Source organism: Phodopus roborovskii, unplaced genomic scaffold (genome assembly GCF_943737965.1).
Source record: "Phodopus roborovskii unplaced genomic scaffold, PHOROB, whole genome shotgun sequence".
Lineage (NCBI taxonomy): Eukaryota > Metazoa > Chordata > Mammalia > Rodentia > Cricetidae > Phodopus > Phodopus roborovskii.
In genome coordinates this window covers 1223010-1245381 of record NW_026126516.1, presented here as the reverse complement: position 1 = coordinate 1245381, position 22372 = coordinate 1223010, and the positions used below count along the sequence as shown (strand labels likewise).

The window sequence follows — 22372 nt, the reverse complement described above, 5'->3', positions numbered from 1 at the left end:
TGTGAGACATCTGATAAAATTTCATGTCCTCTCAATCTTTGTCTTTTCTAGATAGAAGCGGATTCTGTGATGTCTTCAGTAAATCCCAACACGTCTGGTAATGTCAAAGTTACTATTTCTAGTAGACATTCACAAAAACTAAAATTAAGAACAATGTAACTAAGACAGATTGTGCATTGTATCTAAACATGTCTTTGCTTCTCAATATTCAAAAGAAAAGCTTTAAAAATTTAAAAGTATTTAGTGTACAGAGTAATGGGTTACATTCTAGGATTTTCATGCACATTTTGCCCTTACTCCTCATCCTCCCCTGCGCCCTCTTGTTGGCTCCCTTCCTCCCCTCACAAACCCCATCTGCTTCTGTGTTACTGTCTTCTTTAACTTTCTCTTTTTTTCCTCCTCTCCTCTGTGCTTGAGATGACTGCATTCCCTCTCATGGATCCATTTCCAGTCTGTAGGACCTGCCTGTAGCCCCCGCCCTCACATTAAAAATCCGAGCTCTGTATTTGAGAGAATTTGTTTGCTCTGAGTTAGTCACATTTCACTTAGCATGCAGTTCTGTTCGTTTCCTGCAAAAGCCATGGTTTCATTTTTCTTTATGGCTGAATAAAATTCCATCGTGTGTTAAATTTTCTTTATGCATTCATCTTGTGGTGGACATCTAGGCTGGTTCCATTTCTTAAGTGTTGTCAATAGTGAGCAGTAAACACGGATGTGCAAGCATCTCTGGGGATGTGCAAGCATCTCTGGGAGCTATGTAGTGCAGTCACATGGTAATTCTAGTTTCCGGTTTGAAGCAATCTATACTTCTTTCTGTGGTGTCTGCCCCAGTTTGCATTCTCTCCAGGAACAAAGGCTTCCTCTTCCCTCGCATCCTTGCTACCACTGTGGTGGCTTTATTTCTTCTTTTTTCTTGACTCATTGTGCTGGGTTTCATAAAGATAATTTCTTTCTAGTGAATTATGTGCTTTGACCATATTTACTGTCTTTCCCTTTCCTTTTCTATAGCTTCACTGTCCATCTCACCTTCATCCCCTTCCTTCTCTTAATATTCTTTTTGCTTTTACGCTGCATGCACACACTTGTTCACTGTGTGTGTGGGAAGGTTATGTATCTATAAAGAATTCTAAGACCTTCAAATAAGAGAAATTAGCCTTTCTGTGTCTGGCTTTTTTCATGTAATGGAATGGTTTCCAGTTGCACCCATTTCCCTGCTGACAACATAATTTTATTCTTCCACGGCAGAATAAAACTATTATAGAAGCTGAGCATCATGTCCTGTACTAAGGGTCATTTGTTTATCATATCCACAGCAAGCATTTTTCATGAGCTTTGCCTACTGTTCTAAATTTGTGTGGCTATGTGTGGTTGTTTATTCCTTGGTTTGACAAACAAGTCAAATGCTCTTAAGACTTTGGGGTGGGGGGAGTGTTGTGTATTTACCAGTAACATATGCTATAAGTATTTTTCTTTCTTTTCTCTCTCTCTTTTTTAATCTTTTCTTGGTGGACATGAAGGACAGTGGCTTAACTCTGTGGTTGTTAATAGTGCTGCAAGAAACATTGCTCTTAGTGTGTTAGTCAGAGTAACAATTTATAGAATGAATGGCTCTCCTCTGTATGTATAGAAAGGGGATTTATAAGAATGATTTACTGACGGTGGTCCAGCTAATCCAACAGTGGTTAACTGTGAATGGAAAGTCTTAAGAATCTAGAAGTTGCTCAGTCCACAAGGATGAATGTCTCAGCTGGTCTTCAGTAGATACCGGAATCCTGAAGAAGTAAGCTCTAATGCCAGCCAAGGAATGAACTTGCTAGCAAGGGAGGGCAGGCAGGCAAAGAACAAAGGCTTCCTTCTTCCGTGTCCTCATAGAGGCTTCCAGCAGAAGGTGTGGCCCAGATGAAAGGTGTGTCTTCCCACCTCAAAGCCAGATTAAAGGTGTGTGTACCCAATTTAAGATCTGGATTAGAAGTAGATCTTTCTACTTCCAGTTTTACAGAAATCCCTCACAGGTGTGCCCTCCATGGCTTATTTTGTTATGTAGTCAAGTTGACAACCAAGAATAGCCATTGCATGCAGGTATTTCTGTGGTGTGTTGATTTAGAGACCTTTAGGTATATACCCAAAAGATGTGTAGTCACTTTGTCTACTCTTATTCAGTGTGGTCATTTAAATCTTAAAGGAGTAATAAAAGAGAAAGAACTGAAAGGGATACAAGGAAGAAACAAGTCAAATTATGTTAATTCATAGACCATAAGAGACCTTAAAGACTCCATCAGAATACTCTTAGAAATGACAATCATTCAGCAACGTGGCAGGATATAAAATCAAAAGACAAGAATCAGTAGCTCCCTCTTTATAAATAGTGAACATGGTCAGAAAGAAATCAGGAATACAGCCCCAGTCATACTAACTTCCAAACCAAAGAACTAATCAAAACCCAGATGAATCTTACCAGGAAAACAAAAGACTTCTACAGCACAAATTCTAAAATACCAAAGAAATTGAAGATGAAGCTAAAAGATAGAAACATCTCACATACTCATGGGTTGGCAGAATCAACATAGTGGAAATGGGTGTACTAGCACAGGCAATCTACAGATTTACTGCAAACCCACGTAAATATCTCTATTGGACTGGAGGTATCGTCAGTAGTTAAGACCAGTAGGTGTTCAGGGTAGAATACTGTCTTCAGAAACAACCACAACCGATGGAGATGGAAAGGTCCAGTATAGAAATACAGTAATAGCCAATTTTAAAAGTCACTCCTTAAACAAAGTGGGAGTGAAGGATCACACACAGTGCTGTGTACACTAAGATATTAGTTACTTAAGGTATGGATATAAGCAAGCAGTAACAGAGAGAACAATTTGGCAGGACTCTTAACTTGCTTCAGAAACAGGCTCACTGGAGAACTGTTTGAGAACTAGGTTAATTGTTAATAGTGCTTAATATTTTAAGCTAAACTATTAGTAATTAAGTGGCAAAATGAGAGTTGGGAAAGGGGGAATGAGAGAATAAAGTATAAATAGAGGGAAAGTGTTAATGTATGGGCTAAAGGTGGGAGAGTGTTAATGTTTGGGTAGAAGTGTAATAAATAGTAGAGGAAATAAGGAATGGGTACAGACTAGGAAAGGGTATTCAGAAAAGCCAAGTGATGGATGAGCCATGGAAGTTATCTTCAGACAAACAGAACACGTATGATGGTTTTAATCTTCTACCCGACACAGTCTGGAGCCTCCTGGGAAGAGACTCTCAATGAGGGGTTGTCTAAGTCAGATTGGCATGTGGCCTGTGTGGGGGGATTGTCGTGATTGCACTGAGGTGAGAAGACCTGGCCCACTGTGGTGGCACCGTTCCCTGAGTTTGGGAATCCGGAACTGTGTAAGTGGATGGTGAGCTGAGCACAGGGGACACGGGCTTTCATTTGTTCTGCGCTTGACTACGGCTGAGGCTGGTTGCTTCACGTTCTTGCCTTGCCTTTTCCCCACACTGATGGACCATGACCTGAATAAACCCCCTTTTCCCCTAGTGTTCTTTCTGTCAGGACAGAAAACTAGAGTAAGTGAAGCAGAAAAGAAGCAATAAAACTAAAATAAAGGATAAGATGCAGTAGGAGATACTGTAACGTCAGTTAGTACACCTTCCAACTTAGATGTGGTTTCTCCTCCTCGTGTGTGTGTGTGTGTGTGTGTGTGTGTGTGTGTGTGTGTGTGTGTGTGTGTGTGTGTGTGTGTGCCTGCCTCTGCTGATGTGGGAGGGCTGTTAATTTTCAGTTATTCAGACAGCTTAAGTCATTGTGTTCTTCCTGCTGTGTGGGACTCATGATCCTTCCAGAATTCCCTAGCCTGAACCCCACACCCCTCATTGTCAGTCACTGACTCATGTACGGTATTTTGCGGGTCATACTTCCCATGTGGAATTCTGTGTGCCTGGGGCTCTGAAGGGTGTGGAAGGCCTAGCTAGCTGGATTTACCTCTGTGACTAGGTGCCTTTTCCTAGCGCTAGATAACTCATGCTTGCTGGAACAACTGTTCAGTACACTTCCTATGTTCTCTGATTCTGGCTGCGGCAATGGTAGAGCTGGTTGTTTGTCTAGTCTCTCCATGGCACAGGTGTAGACTAGCATATTCAGGTTCCTGTACCACTTCAGCCTCCATTTATGGAGTTCTCGTAGTTCCAGCCATATTTTCATTTGTGGTATATCCAGTCCCTGGTTGCATCTCTGCAACCTGCCCAGGCTATCTCCAGCTCACTGCTAATTATAGTGCCTGTATTCAGAAGAGGATAGCACCTCCTGCAAGCTACCTGTGACTCGAACACACACGAGCATCATGGTATAGCTGGGCACCTGTTAATGCCATTCTTGACTACTTCTCTGTGAATCTCACATTGGCTTAGGCTTACTTATTTTTTTCCTCAGCTCTTTTCCTTTTAACAGTACTTCACCAGGTTGTCCAGAGGCATTCTCTCATTCACAGCAGTGGTTGAGTTTAATTGTCAGCTTGACACAACCAAGAACCACCTGGAAAGAGGTCCCAGTGACAGTGGCCGAGATCTGGCTGGCTCCTGTGGGCATGCCTATGAGGAATCTTTCTTAGTTGGGTTAATGGAGATGGGGAAACCCGCCCTGACTATGGACAATGCCGTTGTGCTCTGAACTGTATGAGGAGAGCGAGCTAGCTGAGGCCCAAGCAAGCATGCATTCATTTCTTTGTGTTCTCGACAGCGGCTGAACAAGCGGCCTGCAACTTCCCCACAGTGATGGACAGTGACCTAGAATTGTGAGCCTCAACAACCCTTTTCTCCCCCCAGATTGCTTGTTGTCAGGGTGTTTTATCATAACAGCAAGAAGTTCTTTTCATTTTGATTTAGTTAATTTACAAGCATGATGAATGTATACTAAATTTTAAACCATTCAAAAACATGAAGGCAAAAATGTCACTTATAATTTAATATCCATAAGACAATTTTGTTGTACTTTTCTGTATGTGTGTGTGTGTGTGTGTGTGTGTGTGTGTGTGTTTGTGTGTGTGTTTTGAGGCAGTCACTTCTCTTGTTATTGTGATGAAATACCCAACAAAAGCAACTTAAGGAGGAACGGGTTTGTTTTGGACCGTATTTCCAGGGTACTGTCCTTCATAGCAGAAAGTCAGGTGGAAGGAGTTTGAGATGATTGGTCACATTTCCTCCACAGCCAGGAGGGAGAGATCAATGAATGCTTTTACTAAGCTTCCTCTCTCCTTTATTCAGCCCACACCCAAACCTACGAATATTACCTCCCACATTTAGGCTAGCTTTTCCACCTTAATTAAGCTAATCTACGCCCAAGCCAGTGAATGTTACCTCCTACATTTAGGATGGGCCTCCACCTCAACTAAGTTCATGTCAATGCTCCCTCAGACATGGTGAGTTTCTGTGACTTTAAGTCCCTCTGAATTAACAATCAGATTAACTGTCACAGACCAGGTCTTGTCATGTAGCCAACAGCGACTACATAATTTTGATCTCCTGTCTCAGCCTCCTGCATGCCGGGAACACAGGCATGCCCTGCCCCACCATGTCTGGCTTTGATGCCGTTGTCTTAGCTGAGCAGCTGGAGCACTAAGAGTAACCCTGAAGTAGGAGGAATGGGAATGATGGACTGTTTGAGGCTGGGGGAGGGATGCTACATTTCAGAAGAATTAACCCATGTGTCAGCTCAATGAAGTGTTTGCATATGGAACTCTGGAGAGCTCTGGGGTAAAGAAATGAAATTGGGAATATTAGCATGTGAAGGAGTTTTTAAAATCATGAGTGCGATGGAAATACCTGGACAGAGATAGGTGGACTGAGAACACAGGAACTACACTTAATGGGGTCAGGTGAAGGATGTGGAGAGGGCACAGGAGACTTGGGGATGACAGAAGGAAAAACATGAATGTTGGTTGAAAAGCCAGAGGAAGTAGAGAGTGGCCTGCACTTCCAGCTGCTCACAGACAAGGTGACAGAGTGAGGAGTGGCCACTGGAGGTGGCTACCTGGGAGCATGAGGGACTCTAGCAAGCGGAATTACAGTGTGTCTTCATGTCACCAGCCAGGCTAGAGCAGGCTGGAGAAAACGGGGGAGTGATAAAGTAAGTATGATAGTGTGAGTGGATGAGGTTTTCAGTTAAGTCTCCGTGGCCATGGGTCGGGAGTTGTGTTGATTTTTAAAAGATGGAAGGACATGTTCCTGTGCTTGACAGAATGGTCTGACGAAGAAGGAGAAAGGACTGGGGAGGCAGATAGAGCCGGCTAGCGGGTGGGCAAACACCCTTTTGTCTGAGGGGCTAGGATCCAGATCACGCTGGGTTGATTTCTCAAAACTGCACCTTTCTTTGGGAAGTAATTTAAAAGGTACAAAAGCTACAAAACAAAAGTAGTAAGAAAACAGCTTTATACCCTTTATCCAAATTCCTTTATTGTTAATAGCTTCCCATTTGCCTTATCATCTGCTCCCTTAAACTGTATTTTTCTTCCCCTAGTACTCTGCTTTTTATCTAACTTACCATCTATGTTCTGTTTTTACCATTTGATCTAATAATGTCCTTAATAGCTACCCCCCCCACTACAGAAACTATTTTTTGATGTTAGGACTCTATAATCCGAATGTTTCTGCAACACTTTGATAATATTGATAACTTCAATGAATATAGATTTTTCCTCACTCTTTGTTTTATTTTTAAAAGAACAGTTCACTTTACATATAAAGTCATGGTAAGAGCATGAAAAACTGCACGGTACTGATAAAGAAACCTGGATAAAGTAGAGCGCATTAACCTGACTTGAGAAGAAGGAATAACGCAGGATAAGCACAATCATTCCAGAGATACAGGAGTCTTTCCATCAAGAATGCTAAGCAGTTTTGAACATCTGTACCACTATTCAAAGTTCTGGATACACAAATGGCAAGACAGATGAAACGGAGGAGAAAAACAGTAAGTCTTCAGTGGTGGTCGGCATTTCTGCATTCCTGTGGATGATAGAGCAGGTCCAGTCATTGAAGCTGTAGGAGACCCAGAGCACCATCAACCACCAGCTTGACTCAGCTGTCAGCTGTAGAGTTCTCCCCTCCAGAACTCCTGGGCAAGTTCTTCACTGGTCTTCACAACACATTCATAGAGCAGATTACATCTTACAGTGTATTTGTTCTTCGTGGTTGAATTATAATATAATCAAAAGCAGGGGGTGTCCAGGAACTTCCCAGCTGTTTGGAAACTAAGCAGCACGTTTCTAAATAACTGATAGGTCAAATGAAATCAAAGGGAAAAGATAGAAATTATTTTTTGACTTAAAATGTAACATTCAACATCTTGATGAGATGCATTGAGGAAGTAATGCTAAGTTTCTGGTCTTAAATTGGTGACCTTAGCCTCCACTTTTAACTCCGGAAAGAACAGCTAGTCTGGGTATAGGTTCACGTATTTATACATTCAATGCAGGCGAGGCCCCGAATAAATGGAAGAAAGAAATGACAAAGATTCAAGTGGAAATCAATGAGACTGAGAAGAGAAAGACAAGAAAATTAAGAGATGCTTTATTTATTTTATTAGTGAATCTGTCATGAATGACAGAGGTGGTCCCCATAGTTATTTAAAGGATAATTAGGATAAACAACTTTATGTCAACAGTTTATCAACTTGGACCAAGTCACTAGATTTCTTGAAAGACAACCTACTAGAAAGCCAAGAAGAAAGAGATAATGGGAACAGTCTTGTCTCTATTACGGCCATTGAACTTTTAGTGAAAGCCCTTTCTGTAAAGAAAGGTCCAGGCCGGGATGATTTCAGTGGTGAAGTGTACCAAAGAAAGGATAGTAAGTAGTGGGAGTTACAGCTTGCACTCTTTCTTCTAAACATTTAGTAAATCACAGACCTGTTTCTCTGGGCATTCGGTGTATCTTTCCATCTCTACTTTTATACATTATGAAATTTTACACTTAAAATTTTTGAAAATGTGAAGAAAAACAAATAAATATTTTCTGTATGAACTTGTGGTATCTAATGAGTAGCACCCAATAGTTTGATTCAGTTACTTGGCTTCGTTTGCACTTGCAAGTCTTATTCCTACAAACCTTGTATACATATATTAGTTTCACAGACACCATTCCTTATGGAGAGACTACTACCGAAAACTCACCACCAGCCTTGGCTCTTCATGCAATGACCTTTTCACTGACTAAGCTTACACCCATCTTTACTGTTTGTGATGATAGGGGCTGAACCTAGAGCCTCATGCACCCTAGTCAGGTGCTGACCAGTGAGCTACAGCCCTAGCCTTCCAATACCATTTTTATATTGCAGGAAGCACAGAGCCATATTTTTAATTGTTTATTATATTTTCATATACTGTATCATATGGTAAGATGTCTTTGAAAGAGTTATTTATTTTGTGAGTGTGGGTGTGTTGTTAGACATGTAGGTATACACACCACAGTGCCTGGGATCCGTGGCGATCAGAAGAGGAGTTTGGATCCCATGAAACCAGTGTTACATATGGTTGTGCATCACCACGGGGGTGCTGAGAGCCAAACTCAAGCTCAACAAGTACTCTTAGCTGCAGAGCCACCTTTCCAGGGCTATTGTAAGGTATCTTCATGATACTTAGATGAAAAACGCATTTATTCATATTTTTATTGTAAGCATATGTGTCTGCTTTTCTGTATGTGCACCATATGTGTACAGATACCTGTAAAGGCCAGACGTGGGCATTGGATTTGGAGTAGCAGGCATGTATGAGCTGCCCAGTGGGGGGGATGGGATCCAAACTCAGGTCCTTTGCAAAAATGACAAGTGTTCTTAACCACTGAACACTCTATCACACACACACACACACACACACACACACACACACACACAAGGTTAGATACCCTGTATGAAGTATGGATTTTAGAACAATATTTTCATAAGAACAGGTATTTTACCTAATCCCTAACTTAATATAGTTTCCCTAGGCTTTTAATTTCCCATTGAAATCTTTTTCACACTTTCAAAAATACTATTTCTTTGATGCTCAGTGAGTTGTAATGTCTTGGTGAAACCTTTCCTGCAGGTTTTTTTCTTAGGGTCTCTGTGTTTCTGTTCTTGTCTACAAAGAGTTCTTTCTGTCTTTTAGCGGGAGGCTCTCTGGCTTCTTCAGTGCTGATTGGATTTCCCTGCCCCAAGAGTCTCCTGATAGACAATAGTCCCAACAACCAGTGGTCTGTTCTTCCTGGACAAGGGTCTTCCCCTCTCTCCTTGCTTTTATGTGCTATCTCTCCATCCTGTGACTTTTATGCTATGTTAAGTCTGACTGTGGCTAAAGGCACCTCAACAGTCACTCTTTGCATGGGTCTCTGTCTTACGTGTGTTTTCTGGTTCCCAGTTAAAGCTCCAACTTCATGAAGCACTTTTAGTTGTGGCTGGATTGTACTTGTTTGCTTGTTTGCCCTCCCCTGAGATAGAGTCCCATGCAGCTCAGCTTGTTCTGAAATCCTAAGCTGCATAACATTCTCCACCCCCCCCCCCACTTCCGGGACGTCAGACATTGCCTACCACACCTGGTTTAGCTCAGAGCTGAGATTTGAACTTAGAGCCTCTTGTATGCTTGGCAAGCACTCTAGCTATTGAGTTACTTCTCTAGCCCCACACTGAAGAATTTCTTTCCTTAACTGAAGGGATTAACTGGGAGATTAACTTGACTTTCTATAGTTCTCTGAGGGATACAGAGAGGTGTGGATTCTGACAGGTGGATTTCCTAATTCTCTGCTGTTTAGTTAGTTCTGTGACATAAATGTTGTTTTTCAGGGTAACTCCCTACACTCAGTGTTTTCTTAGGTTTCCCCTTAATAAATGCTCTCTCATATTTACAAAGATATGACTACATGAAAAGCTGTTCCCTTATAAGTTAAATTCATAGAGTTTCATCCCAGTGCAAAACGTGGGGTGTTATTGAAGGATAAATTCTGGCATAAGGTTTTCTTCCTTCATTGCAGATGCATTTCCCGTGTGTATGAATGCTATGTAGTGAAAAAAAAAAAAATGGCTGGTCTGTAGTATGCCATCTATACTTCCCTCTTTGTTTGCTTAGTTCTGATGTCTTAGTGAGGTTTGACTTGTGGCAGAAGATAACTTATGATCATGAACTCCCCATCCTTGGAAACATTCTAGTGGTTGCATACTGCCTTCATTCAGAGTGCTTGTCATTTGCAGTAGTCAGGGAGGTTTATTTGAACAGTTTTAATGTGTAGGCACAAGTATTCCACATTCAGTACCTTGGCATGGTCTCTCCTATGCCTGAGTTCTGTGTATAATGAAGACTACCTTATTCTGGCACATTTTTTCAGATTCATTATGGCCAAAGGCTTGCTTCACCTTGAGCTTTCCAGAACTGAAAGCAGACTTGCGTTCTCTAGCTAACTTTGATAACGTGCTTGGGGACCTTCTCCAGTATATGCTTCCTTACATTTGAAAGCCAAGAATGACTCACGTCCATTTCTCAACCATACCATCAGGGTGCTTCTTTCCATAATTTAATTTTAAAGTGTATTTCAAAAGGTCACTAAGTAAATTAGACATTGGAGAAATTCAGGGGGTAGCCACAGAAGGATTTGTTTGGAAGGCTGAGATCAAACATAGGTGTTTAGTGTCTTGTTCCAAAATTGACTGAAGATATCTGCTTTCGTCGCCAAGCTTCTAGTATTTTCCTTCTCCCCGTCTTGAGATCAATATCAAATTATCTTCCTCGGAGCATCTCTTCGAGATTAAAGGAATAGATTTATAACTAGGGTACCAACTCTCCCCATCCAGCTTCAGTTCTGTTTACTTGACCGGTGTGACTCCAGGCCACAAACATCTAAGAGAAACAGTTAAATAGCTATTCCACAATAAGTAACCATCGAACTCCGCTGCTAACATGAATCCACTCTATTAGAGCTGCCGATCCTAAACCAATTTCACACCATCAACTCCTTTTCTTCCCAGCAGATCACAAGGGTCACATTTACCACATGGCATTTTTTCTTGAAAGAAGTGGATTATGTGGAGATTAAATGTCTTCAAGTATGTTGTCTCTCTCCACAGTGTGTTTTTCACATTTATTTTATTCTTTGCCCGCATGTGTGTGTGTGTGTGTGTGTGTGTGTGTGTGTGTGTGTGTGTGTGCGTGCGTGCCTGTTGGTGGTAGTGAGCCACCATGTGGATGAAGAGAACTGAACCTGTGTCCTCTGCAAGGACAGCAAGAGCTGTCAACCTCTCAACCATCTTCAGGCCCCCTCCATAGTGATTTTGACATTGAAGGGGTTAAGTATTGGTCTTACCTTCCTGGGATGCACCTATTTTGATAATCCATTTCCCAAAGTTTTTTGGGAGTATTTGTGATTGGGAATCCTCTTTCTGCTACCCATAAGTTTGTTTGTTTTTGTTTTTAAAGACAGAATCTCATGTAGCTCAGCCTAGCTTCAAATTTCTACGTAGTCAAGGATAACCCTGATGCTCCTGCCTGCACCTCCCAAGTGTTGGCATTACAGACATTTATCACCATACCTGGCTCCACAGCTGTTCTTCAAGTCAAGGCCATGGCAGGTGTCTATGCAGGGTTCTTTGGCTGTAGAGCTTCCTAGATGAGGTCTGGACACATGCCCTGGCTTCACCTTGACCCGGTTACTCCTAAGTAAGGACAGTGTTCTGAAGACACACCTCACTTCCAGTTTGGGACAGCACCTGGATGTCCAGGTCCTGTCTTCCAAGGGCTTGTAGTCCCCTTAGGAAATGGGTCATGTCTGTTAGAAGTGTCTTGTGAAAAATTCAAAGTTGAATCAAAGCTATAAAAATAGGTATAGGATAGTAAGAAGTAAAGTACATGCTGGGAGAATATGGGGGTGGGATTCCCAAATGAGTAGCATTTCTACTTCTGTCACTCAACAAGAATGTGGGTCTAAGTATCAACCATGTAGGGTAGCCAAGACAATGGGATTGAGAAAAAAGAAGTCAAGCCATCTGTTTAAGAAAGTGATAGATCAATGATGAGATCCATGTCAGGATACAGGCTTCTTGACTCAGGGGGCTTTGCTCATAGCTTCTCTTACATTGGTGAAAGAAACTGGAGCTAGAAGAGACCTAGAAACCCTCACCTGTGCCCTATTTTTAAGATGGACAGACTGATACAGAAAGAGGTAAGAGAACATTCACCTAGCATTTGTACAGGTATTTAGTAAAAGACTTTTGCACATTATTTGCCACATTATTTATTATTTTATAGACATTGTAGTAGATATTTAATCAACTTTATGATCTTATCAAATGCTTTCACCTTTTTATGAGCATGTTTTCCATCCAGCCTGGTCCCACTGCCATGCCAGCTCCAAATAACACACAGAGATGCTGTATTAGATGTAAAGCTGTTGGCCTGTTACTAGCATTTCTTATTCGCTAGCTCTGTCTTAAATATTAACCCATTTCTATTAATCTAAGTGTTTCCATGTGGTCTTATCTTAACAGAGAGAGGGCCTGGACCTCTGCTCTCTTGGTCTTACATGTTGACTCTCCTCCTACCTCTTCCCGAAACCTCCTTGTCTACTAGTCCCACCTATCTTGCTTTCCTATTGGCCAACAGGGCTTTATTCATTAACCAATAAAAGAAACATATTTACAGAATGACATCTTCCATCATTCCACCTTTAACACATTAGAAATATGAAGTTTAGAGTAGTTAAGTCATTTACCTAGAATGCCACAGCTGGCTAGTGAGGAGCACACTAGGGCCATCTGATCTGTGACTTGCTGTCGTGGCCACCTGATAATCCCTTCCCTTGATTTTCAGCAGTGCCATGGGTCATGTTTATGGTCACAACAGGACTGAGGGCTGCTATTCACTCCCCTAAGGAACAGGATAGTTGAAATCAGGAATGCTGTCAATTTACAAATGATAAGCAAGAGGCTCTATATCAGTAGTCACTGGTTTTAGACTTTTCCCTGAACCCTGGCATCCAGAGCAAACAGAAAACAGGTATAGGGGTCAGTGTCCACACAAATAAAACTTTCTAGACAGGCCAGGGACCCTCTTCCATGCCATCTTACGGAGGAGAGGCTACTGAGTGGGTATCTAAGTCCATAGGCAGTGCAGGACACACAGCAGCAGGTTTTGTAGCCAGTCCTTCAGCTTTCTTTAGAGTTGGTCCATGTTTAATGCCAGGACCTGTCAGCACAACTTTATGAAAGTCAGAGACCATGTGCCCCGAATACAGGACACCCAGGTGATCTGCTGCCATGGCAGAGTGACCCTTAGGGTGTCATAAGACTAGCAGCATGTAAATTCTACTGTGCTCTTGCTCACTGTAAGTGAAGTAAGCACTGCAGACAAGAACCCAGTGAGCTTGTTCCACTGAGCCTTCACACGGTTATCCTCATTTTTATCCCAATGCTTTACAGAATGTGGTTGGGGGTGGGGTGGGCACAGGCAGAGACAGGACAAAGTACCTCAGAGTGTTGCTTTTGTTTGAAGACTACATTGGGAATTTTTTGTTCCCTTACATCATGGCCTCTTTAAAAATAACCTTTTACCTTCATACTTATACCAGAAAAGGCTTTCCTGGAAGTTAATTTTAACCTTCAGATTTGAATGATGGGAAAATCAAAGGGATTGATTCATCGTCATGGTAATTATGGGCTGTTTGACTCAGTCATGCTATCCAGTGTAAGTTCAATTGAAAAATAATTTGTAGATGATTAGGTTAATGGTCAGTTGGCTTGTGTGCCTTGTCTATTACTGTCTTGTCTGATTTGTTAGCTGAGTAAATATATTTTTCTAAATTTAAATTTCCATTTTCTAGTCTTTTAGGTCCTGTACTTGGTGTGTATCTTGAGACATCAGGTTCCTATTTGAGAACAAATGTCACGATATAACAGGAGTGGTCTTTCACATTTTATTTAGCTGCACAGTTCTTTCTATAAGCAGGAAGCCACATACAGACTAAAGTTGCTATATCTTGAAATCAGAATCTGAGGACACATATACGTCCTAAGTTTATTTCATTGTTCATTAAGAGAAGGATGAATATCTTCATTGGAGAGACAGGAAAGAATTGGTAGACAGACACTGACCTAGGGGAAGTTATAGGAATGGCGTATTGTCTCCTTTGTGGCTGGATGTTGTGATAGCACTGTAGACAAGAGCACTTGAGAAGACAGGAAGTTTCCTTCCTGGAAGCAACCACTGAAGTTAGGTAGGATTTGGATAAGGGGAGGAGCCAAGGGGGGAATTCAGGAAATGAGTGTAGAGTTGCCAGCGGCTCTCCTCAAGCTCTTGTGGATCCCTCTGCTCTGCGAGGCATAACAGCATGGATTCAGACTTCCCCATACACCCCGCTCCCATAAAAGCCCCAGGTGTCGTCGTGGCTTTGCTGGGGTGTTATCACTGATGCTCTGCAGTTGCCTGTGGAGAAGGCAGGTTGGGCTGTCTGCTCTTCGGCCCCTCTTCACACCTCTCATAGGTAGACTCTTTCCCTCATGGTGTTTACTCTCAGATCTGTTTCTCTCGCGGAAGCGATGCTGTCCCAACCCTCAGCTCTTAGATCTGGGCACCGTACTCTCCTGTCTCAAGCTATTAAGAACGTATCCTTCCCAAAGGGGAGTTTGTTGGTTCCCAGCTACCTCCTGCCTCACAAGGAGCATAGCACGTGACTGGAAATGACCGTTCAGCCTCGTTCACTGACCGCACGCAGCTGAGAGGTGGGAAGGAGGTTAAGGGCAAGTTTGCAGAAAGGACGATGCTTTAGGTTGCTGAAAGAGGCAGGGCTTGGCACTCTTAGCACCAAGCTTTAGACCAGGGGACGTGCATGATGAAAAGATAACGACTCCTGTCCATGTTCCTAGGAATAAGATCCCCGTTCCGTTCGGTGTAACCTGGTTTTAACCCGTCTCTTTCCCAATGATACGGAAGAGCTTGATTTCTTCCAGTAATATAGATTTCATTCTCATCATTCTACTTTTCCACACGTGGTTGGAAGAAAGTTATCAGTCCTCTGAATTTACTTCCCCACCTTGCTCTGACAACTCAGCATGTTGATGTCACCGTTACCTTCTGTCCTTACGGTCTTTTTTATATAAACGTAGTATAGCTCCAGTCATAGCTTCCAAAATTCATAATCTGAATTTTATTCCTCAAACTAGAAAAGGCTTACATTATGCCTTTTTTTCTTTTTTAAAGGCCACTTCATCCTTTTAAGCCCCAGGCTTTAGTCATTTCAGTCCCTGGGAAAATTAATATATGGTACAGTGAGCATGAACTTCGCCTTCTTCCCTAGACCTAGGACCAGCCTCACAGCCAAGTCACCTGCCATTTTTATTGTTTTCTCCCTCACTGTCCCTGGGTTTATTGCAGTTTCTAATTTGAGCTCCCTAGGATAGCCAGACACCAGACTACTTTATTCTCAAGAGGATTTCTCTGCGTGCACTGACCCCAAAGCTTAGAACTGTGAACCGCAAAAAGATGTACATAATGGAACTTTCAAAGAAAAAAATTTGATAGTTTTATTCGATTTTTGAATACATTCACCCCTGTGGTGAAAGCTGATTACCCTCCCAGGAAACAGCCTTTCAAAAAACAGAGGGGGAAAGAAATCACCTTCGTAGTCTTCTTGCTATATGGCATATCTGTATCACACATATTAAGTAGTTCTGGAAGTAAAAATAAATTCACATCGTCATCATAGAATAGGAAAAGCATTCACTTTGCCTAGGATAGATTACAAACGGAAGGACATATTTTCCAGTCATGTAGAAAATGCCTAGAATCAGGAAGGATTTGTAAAAACGATTGGACTTTTATGACAGTCTGGACCTTAAATGTTCTTCAAAGGCCGTGTTCTCACAGCTGGGTCACTAACCTGTGCTGATCCCCTGTGGTGGTGGTGGGGGGCTTTAGGGGGCAGGCCCCAATGCAAAGAAATTAAATGTGCCCTTGAAGGGGATAGCTGGGCACCCTTATTTTTATATCTCTGATACTATCAAAGCGACAGTTTCTCCCATCATGCACTCCCTCCAGCCACGACACTAGGTCGTTGACTGAATTATCTGAAACAAGAGGCAAAAATAAACCTCTGCTTCTTTTCGGCTGTCTGTTGTACATTTGTCAGCATGGCAGGGAGCTGACAGTCACTATAAGCTGTGAGCCTTAGTGTGGCATCTTGTGGGTCCATTCCCAGTGATACTGCCGAACAAGGAAATGTGGGCGCTGTTTTGTTACTCAAAAAGATCTTGCTAACAGAAAAAAAAAGTCTACAAAGCACCAGTAGGTCTGGATACCCTGGCAGGTTGTGTCCACATCTGTAGACCTGTTACGAAACACAAATAAACAGCCAGACCCTGTAATTCTTGGTGTTATTAGTGTTGTGATCCTGATTTGTAACTCCAGTGTGTGTGTGTGTGTGTGTGTGTGTGTGTGTGTGTGTGTGTGTGTGTGTAGGTAACTGTTGAAGTGGAGCAGTGTACATAGAGAACTCAATATTATGTTTGAACTTAGAATTTAGAATTGTCTAGAACATACTCTTTTGCTCCAGGGTGGAGGGCGCAGATAATGCATTGGGTATGAAATCTGACTTGAATGGAGTTATTTAGTCCTTTTGAAGTGGTAATTTTCCATTTGAATATTGCGCCAGCAGGTGGAGCTAGTAGTGGGAATTCTATCCCTAGGCCATTTAAAAGACAGCAAGACAAACCTTGCATCACTCTGTTTGTAGCAAAGCTTTAGAATAGTAAATTATTAAGTATTAGCTTTGGAAAGCGATTGTGGCACTGCAGCAGGAAAGCTGTGCTAAATGAAAACTTAGTCTTCAGAAAACAGGCTAGCGTTTGGATGTGTGTGGCCCTGGGAAACAACCCAAAGGCCTGCTGTGGACCATATGTTTACACGGTTTAATGTGAACCTGTGCCTCTGATCCCCTCCCCCCACTAAGTTTAAAATATGAGGTATATGACCTGTGGGGGGTAATAGTATGAAAAGACATGATTTTTCATAATAGTATTGTTTGTGTTATTAGATTGTTTTTCATTTCAAGTAGTAGTAAACATACAATTTACTTTTTTTATTAAAAACTAAAGAACGTTAGTTTGTTTTTATTTTACTATGTAACTGTGAAATGATGACCTGCATACTTTATAACTCCAAATATGGATGTGTCCTCTGAATATGTAATTAACATTACAACAACATTCACATGTTCCCTTTGAGCATGCAGCTTTACTCTACCCTTATTTCTCTGAGTGAACTGTAGAGATCAGAGCAGACCTTAGGCATGTGTTTTCTCTCTCTCTCTGAATTCTGTTTTCTTTCCTAAAGTATGACTTATTTTACTGGCCGTGTAAATAAAAAATGACTCACTTTTTGCCGTTACTTTTTTGGAGTTAAAGATGATTCAAAACACCCACTTAACACTTCTTTTTTTTTTTGGCTGAGAATTAGAAATGATATCTCAGTGTTCATTCTTATTTATTCAGTTTATTCAGGACATGTTACTTACCTGGCAAGCTTGTAACAAATGCTTCTTGCGACTTGATGCTGAACACTGAAGATGAACTTTTTGGACAGCACATACTTCGTTTTCCTAGCATCTCTTAGCTAGATATGTGGTCAGGCCACATGTTGTGACCTCTGGGCTGCTGGTCACAGCAAAGGGACTCAGCCGAGAAACATCAGAGAACCTTTAAAGTGGAGATGATGCTTTAGTTGCTTCTGGAAGGAAGCATGTGATAAAAATTCACTAGGAGAAGTAAAGCAAGAGGTGCTTCAGGCAGTGTGTTCACATGCACCAGGGCCCTAGGTGAGATGAGCCTGTGGATACAGGAAGCACCAGGATGCTTGCTAGAGGAGCTGGACCACAGGCTGGGGTAGGATGCTGATGAGTCTTAGAGATTGCACAAAGAGCCTGTGAATGTGGGAAGCACCAGGATGCTTGTTAGAAGGGCTGGACCACGGGCTGGGGTGGGATGCTGAAGGGTCTTATAGATTGCACAAAGAGCCTGTAGATACAGGAAGCATCAGGATGCTTGGTAGAGGGGCTGGACCACGGACTGGGGTGGGATGCTGATGGGTCTTACAGATGGCACACCACCCATGAATAAATTATTCAGGAATCTCAACAACTCTAGATGTGATTTAATTTATTAGCTTTTGAAGTTCATGAAACTAAAGTTATGGATATGATTTTTGGGAACATGCATGGCTAGACTTCAATTTCAACCTCAGCTAGCATTTTAAAATATGTTCTCTGGTCACAGGGTGATTAGATGGGAATGGAGCTGCATCAATCTCTGTCCTTAGCAACTACAGGAAGAAAAATACTGCATATACTAAGTCAGTGCAGTCTACCCTCTGTTTCCAAAGTTGCTGCACTTCAGCCAACAACAGTGGAAAGTATTTGGGAAAAAAAATACATCAGAACGAACACGTGTGGACTTTTCTTCATCATGGTTGCCTAAACAATGCAGTCCAATTACATACATAGAGATTATGTTACATTAGCTACTACCAGTGATCTGGAGATGACTTAAAGTTTATAGGACTGTTGTGTAGGGTTATACTGAAAACACTACATCGTTTTGAATAAGGGAATTTTGCATCCTCCAGCTTTGACATCTTCCGGGTGAGCCCTGCAACCCCCATCATCCATGGACACCAATGGGCATGATGACTGTATTTATTGAATACCTGCTGGACATTGTAGCTGGGAGATAATGCTTGCTCCCTAAAGAGTAAGGCCAGCTGCCTCCTGGTCATTTTTCCTCTTAGCTGTTTCCAAAGTGTCGTACAGTTAACACATTTACACCACAGCACTTTGTCCCCTGATCTTGCTTGTCCCCCCCCCGGGCCTTTTCATCCCTTTAACTGACACCTCAGACCACTGAGTACTCAACCCAGAACCTCCGCATTGCATCTGACATCTCACCTGCTACATCTGAGTCCTCGAGTTGTATCATCTCTGTTCTAAAGCTTGGCCTCCCACCCTGTCCCCCCCCCACTGGTAGTCCCCATGGGGCTTTTGCCTCCTCCTTTCCAAAGTCTAAATCAGATCATATCACTCCTCAGCGAAAACCTTTTTACTGGCTTCCTATTGCAACTTCAGTAAAGCCCTTGTTATTTGCTTCAGTCCCCAAGGGCTGAGAGTTCAGGCCCTGTGTCCCCGGTCAACTTTGTTTTGTATTTCTTCCCCCCTCTCTCTCTGAGCGCATGGCCTTTCTTTTCCCACCCATGGCCTTGGCATATGCTGTTCCGCGGTCTGGATTTCTCCCTTCCCATTCTGTAGCCACTTGTATTCTCATGGCCTAGGTCTTAGCTCAGATATCTCCTCCCTAAGAGCCCCTTGCTCCAGCCTGTGCTACAAGGACTCCTTGCACAGCCTCCCACCCCATCATTGCCCTGCCAGTTTTCAGGGATGTGTGCACTTGCAGTCAGACTGCACGATGGCCGCCTCCCAGAGTACACTGTTTCCCCTGGAACTGGAACCATGCTCTCCTTCACCTTCCACCTCCAGCATTTACTCCAGGGGCCGGCACATAGTGGCCTTTAAAACTTGTAAAATAATCATTTAAATGCATAAGCAGCCAGGTGGTGGCGGCGGCGGCAGCGGTGGCTCACCTTTAATCCCAGCACTCGGGAGGCAGAGGCAGGCGAATCTCTGTGAGTTCGAGAGCAGCATGGTCTACAAACCCTGTCTTGAAAAACCAAAAAAACCAAAAACAAAACAAAAAATCATAAAGCTACATAGATTTTTTAAAAAGCTTATAAGTCATTAATGTCAAATAAGAAAAAATTAAAATTAAGAAAATTATTTATTTTAATGTGCATTGGTGTTTATGCCATAGATGTCAGGTTCCCTGAAACTGGCATTACAGACAGTTGTGAGCTGCTATGTGGGTGCTGGGAATTGAACTGGGGTCCTCTTGAAGAGCAGTCAGTGCTCTTAACCCCTGAGCCATCTCTCCAGTCCCAAGAAAATTGTTTTAACACTGTAAACTCTTGAAGCATATGCTTCCATATTATTAGTTATGTTGCCCAAACAGTAGAGTCACACACTTATTATATAGCTTGGGTCTATCTTTAAAGCAAAATGATAACTTTTAAATGGAAATCCCACATTATGCTCTTTGTATATATTTCAGGCTCAGTTCACTGAAATGTCTGCATTCTTGGCTCCGCTCCTTAAACCTGCTACAAAGATCACACTCGAATTCATTTTAATAGACATTGTAAGCACAGTGCCCAACCTCATATCATCACGCTGGGCTCTTTCATTACAAAAGTTGCAGGAAGCTGAGCCTGAGGCTGCCGAACACGTTGTGGGGTGTATTCGGTGCTGGGGATAGTGCCAGCTCTATTGTTTATGTAGTATTCTCTGCACCTTTATCTGTGGCGTACAATTGGCATTGACTTTTGGGAAACAACTTCTCTGACCCTGTCTCCCAGTTGGGGGTGGGGGAAACCTGCTGAAATGACATCTGGCTAGGAAAAAAAGGGCGGGGGATATTAAAGCAGCCTACTGGAACGAAGATTATACACCTTTCGTTAGTAAGAGGTCCTGTGCCTGCCTTTTGGATCCACCAGAGGGAGAGTGTTTAACTTTTTCAAGGTCATGGATCCTCCATCCCTTGAGAAGCCCAGGGAGCCTGCCTGTCTCTGGTTTCTCTGGTTTTCAGGACTGATTGCTAGGGTTGGGCTTGCTTAGCATATGAAGCACCATGAGATGTCTTTCTGACCGTGTTTATGAGTAAGTACCCTTTGTGAGAGATAAAACCCAGATTATTTGTGATATTTGTCACTGCACTGCTGTGTCTGGAATTTTCTTTTCTTTTTTTTTTTAAAGAAAGAATGTAGTCATCTTGGGCAAATTGTTTTCTCCCCCTCCCCCAAACTTGTAGGTATTTCACTTGAGGGGTTCTTAGATGTCGTCAAGAGAAAGAAGGAAGCACAGCTCTATCGGAATGAGATAAGGCACATCTTCACAGCTTTTGACACGCACTGTAAGTATCTTAAAGTGTTCTCATGTATGAATCGCTGCTGAGGAGTTGTGAATGGGGATATATCCCCAGTGGTGCAGTATATATACTTGGGAGATCACGACCACACACAGTGGCTTTGACCACAGATGTTGGTTTCCTACTTCGGGGTGCTAAGTTTCTGGGTTTGTGTGCTTGTCTGTTGTACCTGTGTTGTAGTGGTGATAGCCAAAGGACTGGCTTTACAGGGATATACGCCACAGGTCATGCATGATGTGTGGGAGACATTTCTGCAACTCTCACTTTGACCCACACCTGACTGGGGAATCAGTTTCCACACAAGCTGTGGCTTCCAAGATTCATACGCTGGCTACGGTTGTGATTTCCCCTAGATATCAATATGTTGTCGGTCTATTGCCAGGATGGAAAACGCGTTTGGAAGACTTTGATGTTTTGGCAGGTCACGAAGACTCGAAGCCCAGGGCCTCGGTACAGTCTTGTCTATGCCGTCGTTTCCCTAGGACTTAGAGACCCAGAAAGTGCAAGGCTGGCAGAGGCCTTTCAGCTTAGCTAGGACGGCACCAAAGGGAAATGTATCACTATCGCATTCTGAAATTCTTCCAGGGAGTCGCGTTCACTGGGTGTGTGATGACCTATGCAAGATCAACTACAAATTACTGCTTTTTTTTTCTAATCTTAATAATATGTTAAAATTTGACTTTCCATATCTATTATGTCTGAAGTCATAGTTCACAGGGTTTATAGGAGTAAGTGAATGCTTAATTTTTTGTTTTCATTTATAGATCGTGGATTTTTAACTCTAGAAGATTTCAAAAGGGCATTTAGTCGAGTGGCTCCCAAGCTACCGGAGAGGACAGTGCTGGAGGTGTTCAGGTACAGTGCTAAGGATTGCGGCATCCATCCATTTACCCTTGAATTTGCCATTTGCTCTCAAGTATTTTCAGTTTAACAGAGAACCCTCATTTATGCTGACTTTTCGCTTTTGGACATTTCCCTCTTACAGCCTAGTTTTATGGTCCAGGAGAGAAATCTGTAGTTAGCTGTGGGTCTAGCTGCCTCTTTGACAGGGGCTTATAAGGAGAGGAAAAGGAGAACCGTGTGAGTTTATGTGTCACCATAAAGCTTTATTGGTGTTTGATATAGTCTGCATTTGTCAGCAAGGAGACACATGGTTTTCAAGCCGGAGAGAAGAGCTGGAGGCACAGTGGTGGCCCCTCGTTCATTTGCTTCCCAAGCTGCTGCCATTCAGTGTGGTTTACACCTTAAGTGCATGTCTTCAAAACGAGCAAGTGGCCTGAAGGCAGTTTGTGTTGGGAACCTGCAGATGGTAATGCTCATGGCACTAGCATCAGCATGTGGAGGCGA

General features: G+C 42.5%; 1 protein-coding gene across 1 annotated transcript in view; it reads left to right on the top strand.

Moving 5' to 3' along the window:
* Efcab11 (EF-hand calcium binding domain 11) overlaps positions 1 to 22372 on the top strand; it is a 146764-nt gene that overhangs the window by 5007 nt on the left and 119385 nt on the right. Inside the window, exons 3-5 of the mRNA XM_051196410.1 lie at positions 52 to 97; positions 20909 to 21010; positions 21790 to 21880. Of these exons, the coding sequence (XP_051052367.1) occupies positions 52 to 97; positions 20909 to 21010; positions 21790 to 21880 (239 nt within the window). The remainder of the gene's footprint in view (positions 1 to 51; positions 98 to 20908; positions 21011 to 21789; positions 21881 to 22372) is intronic.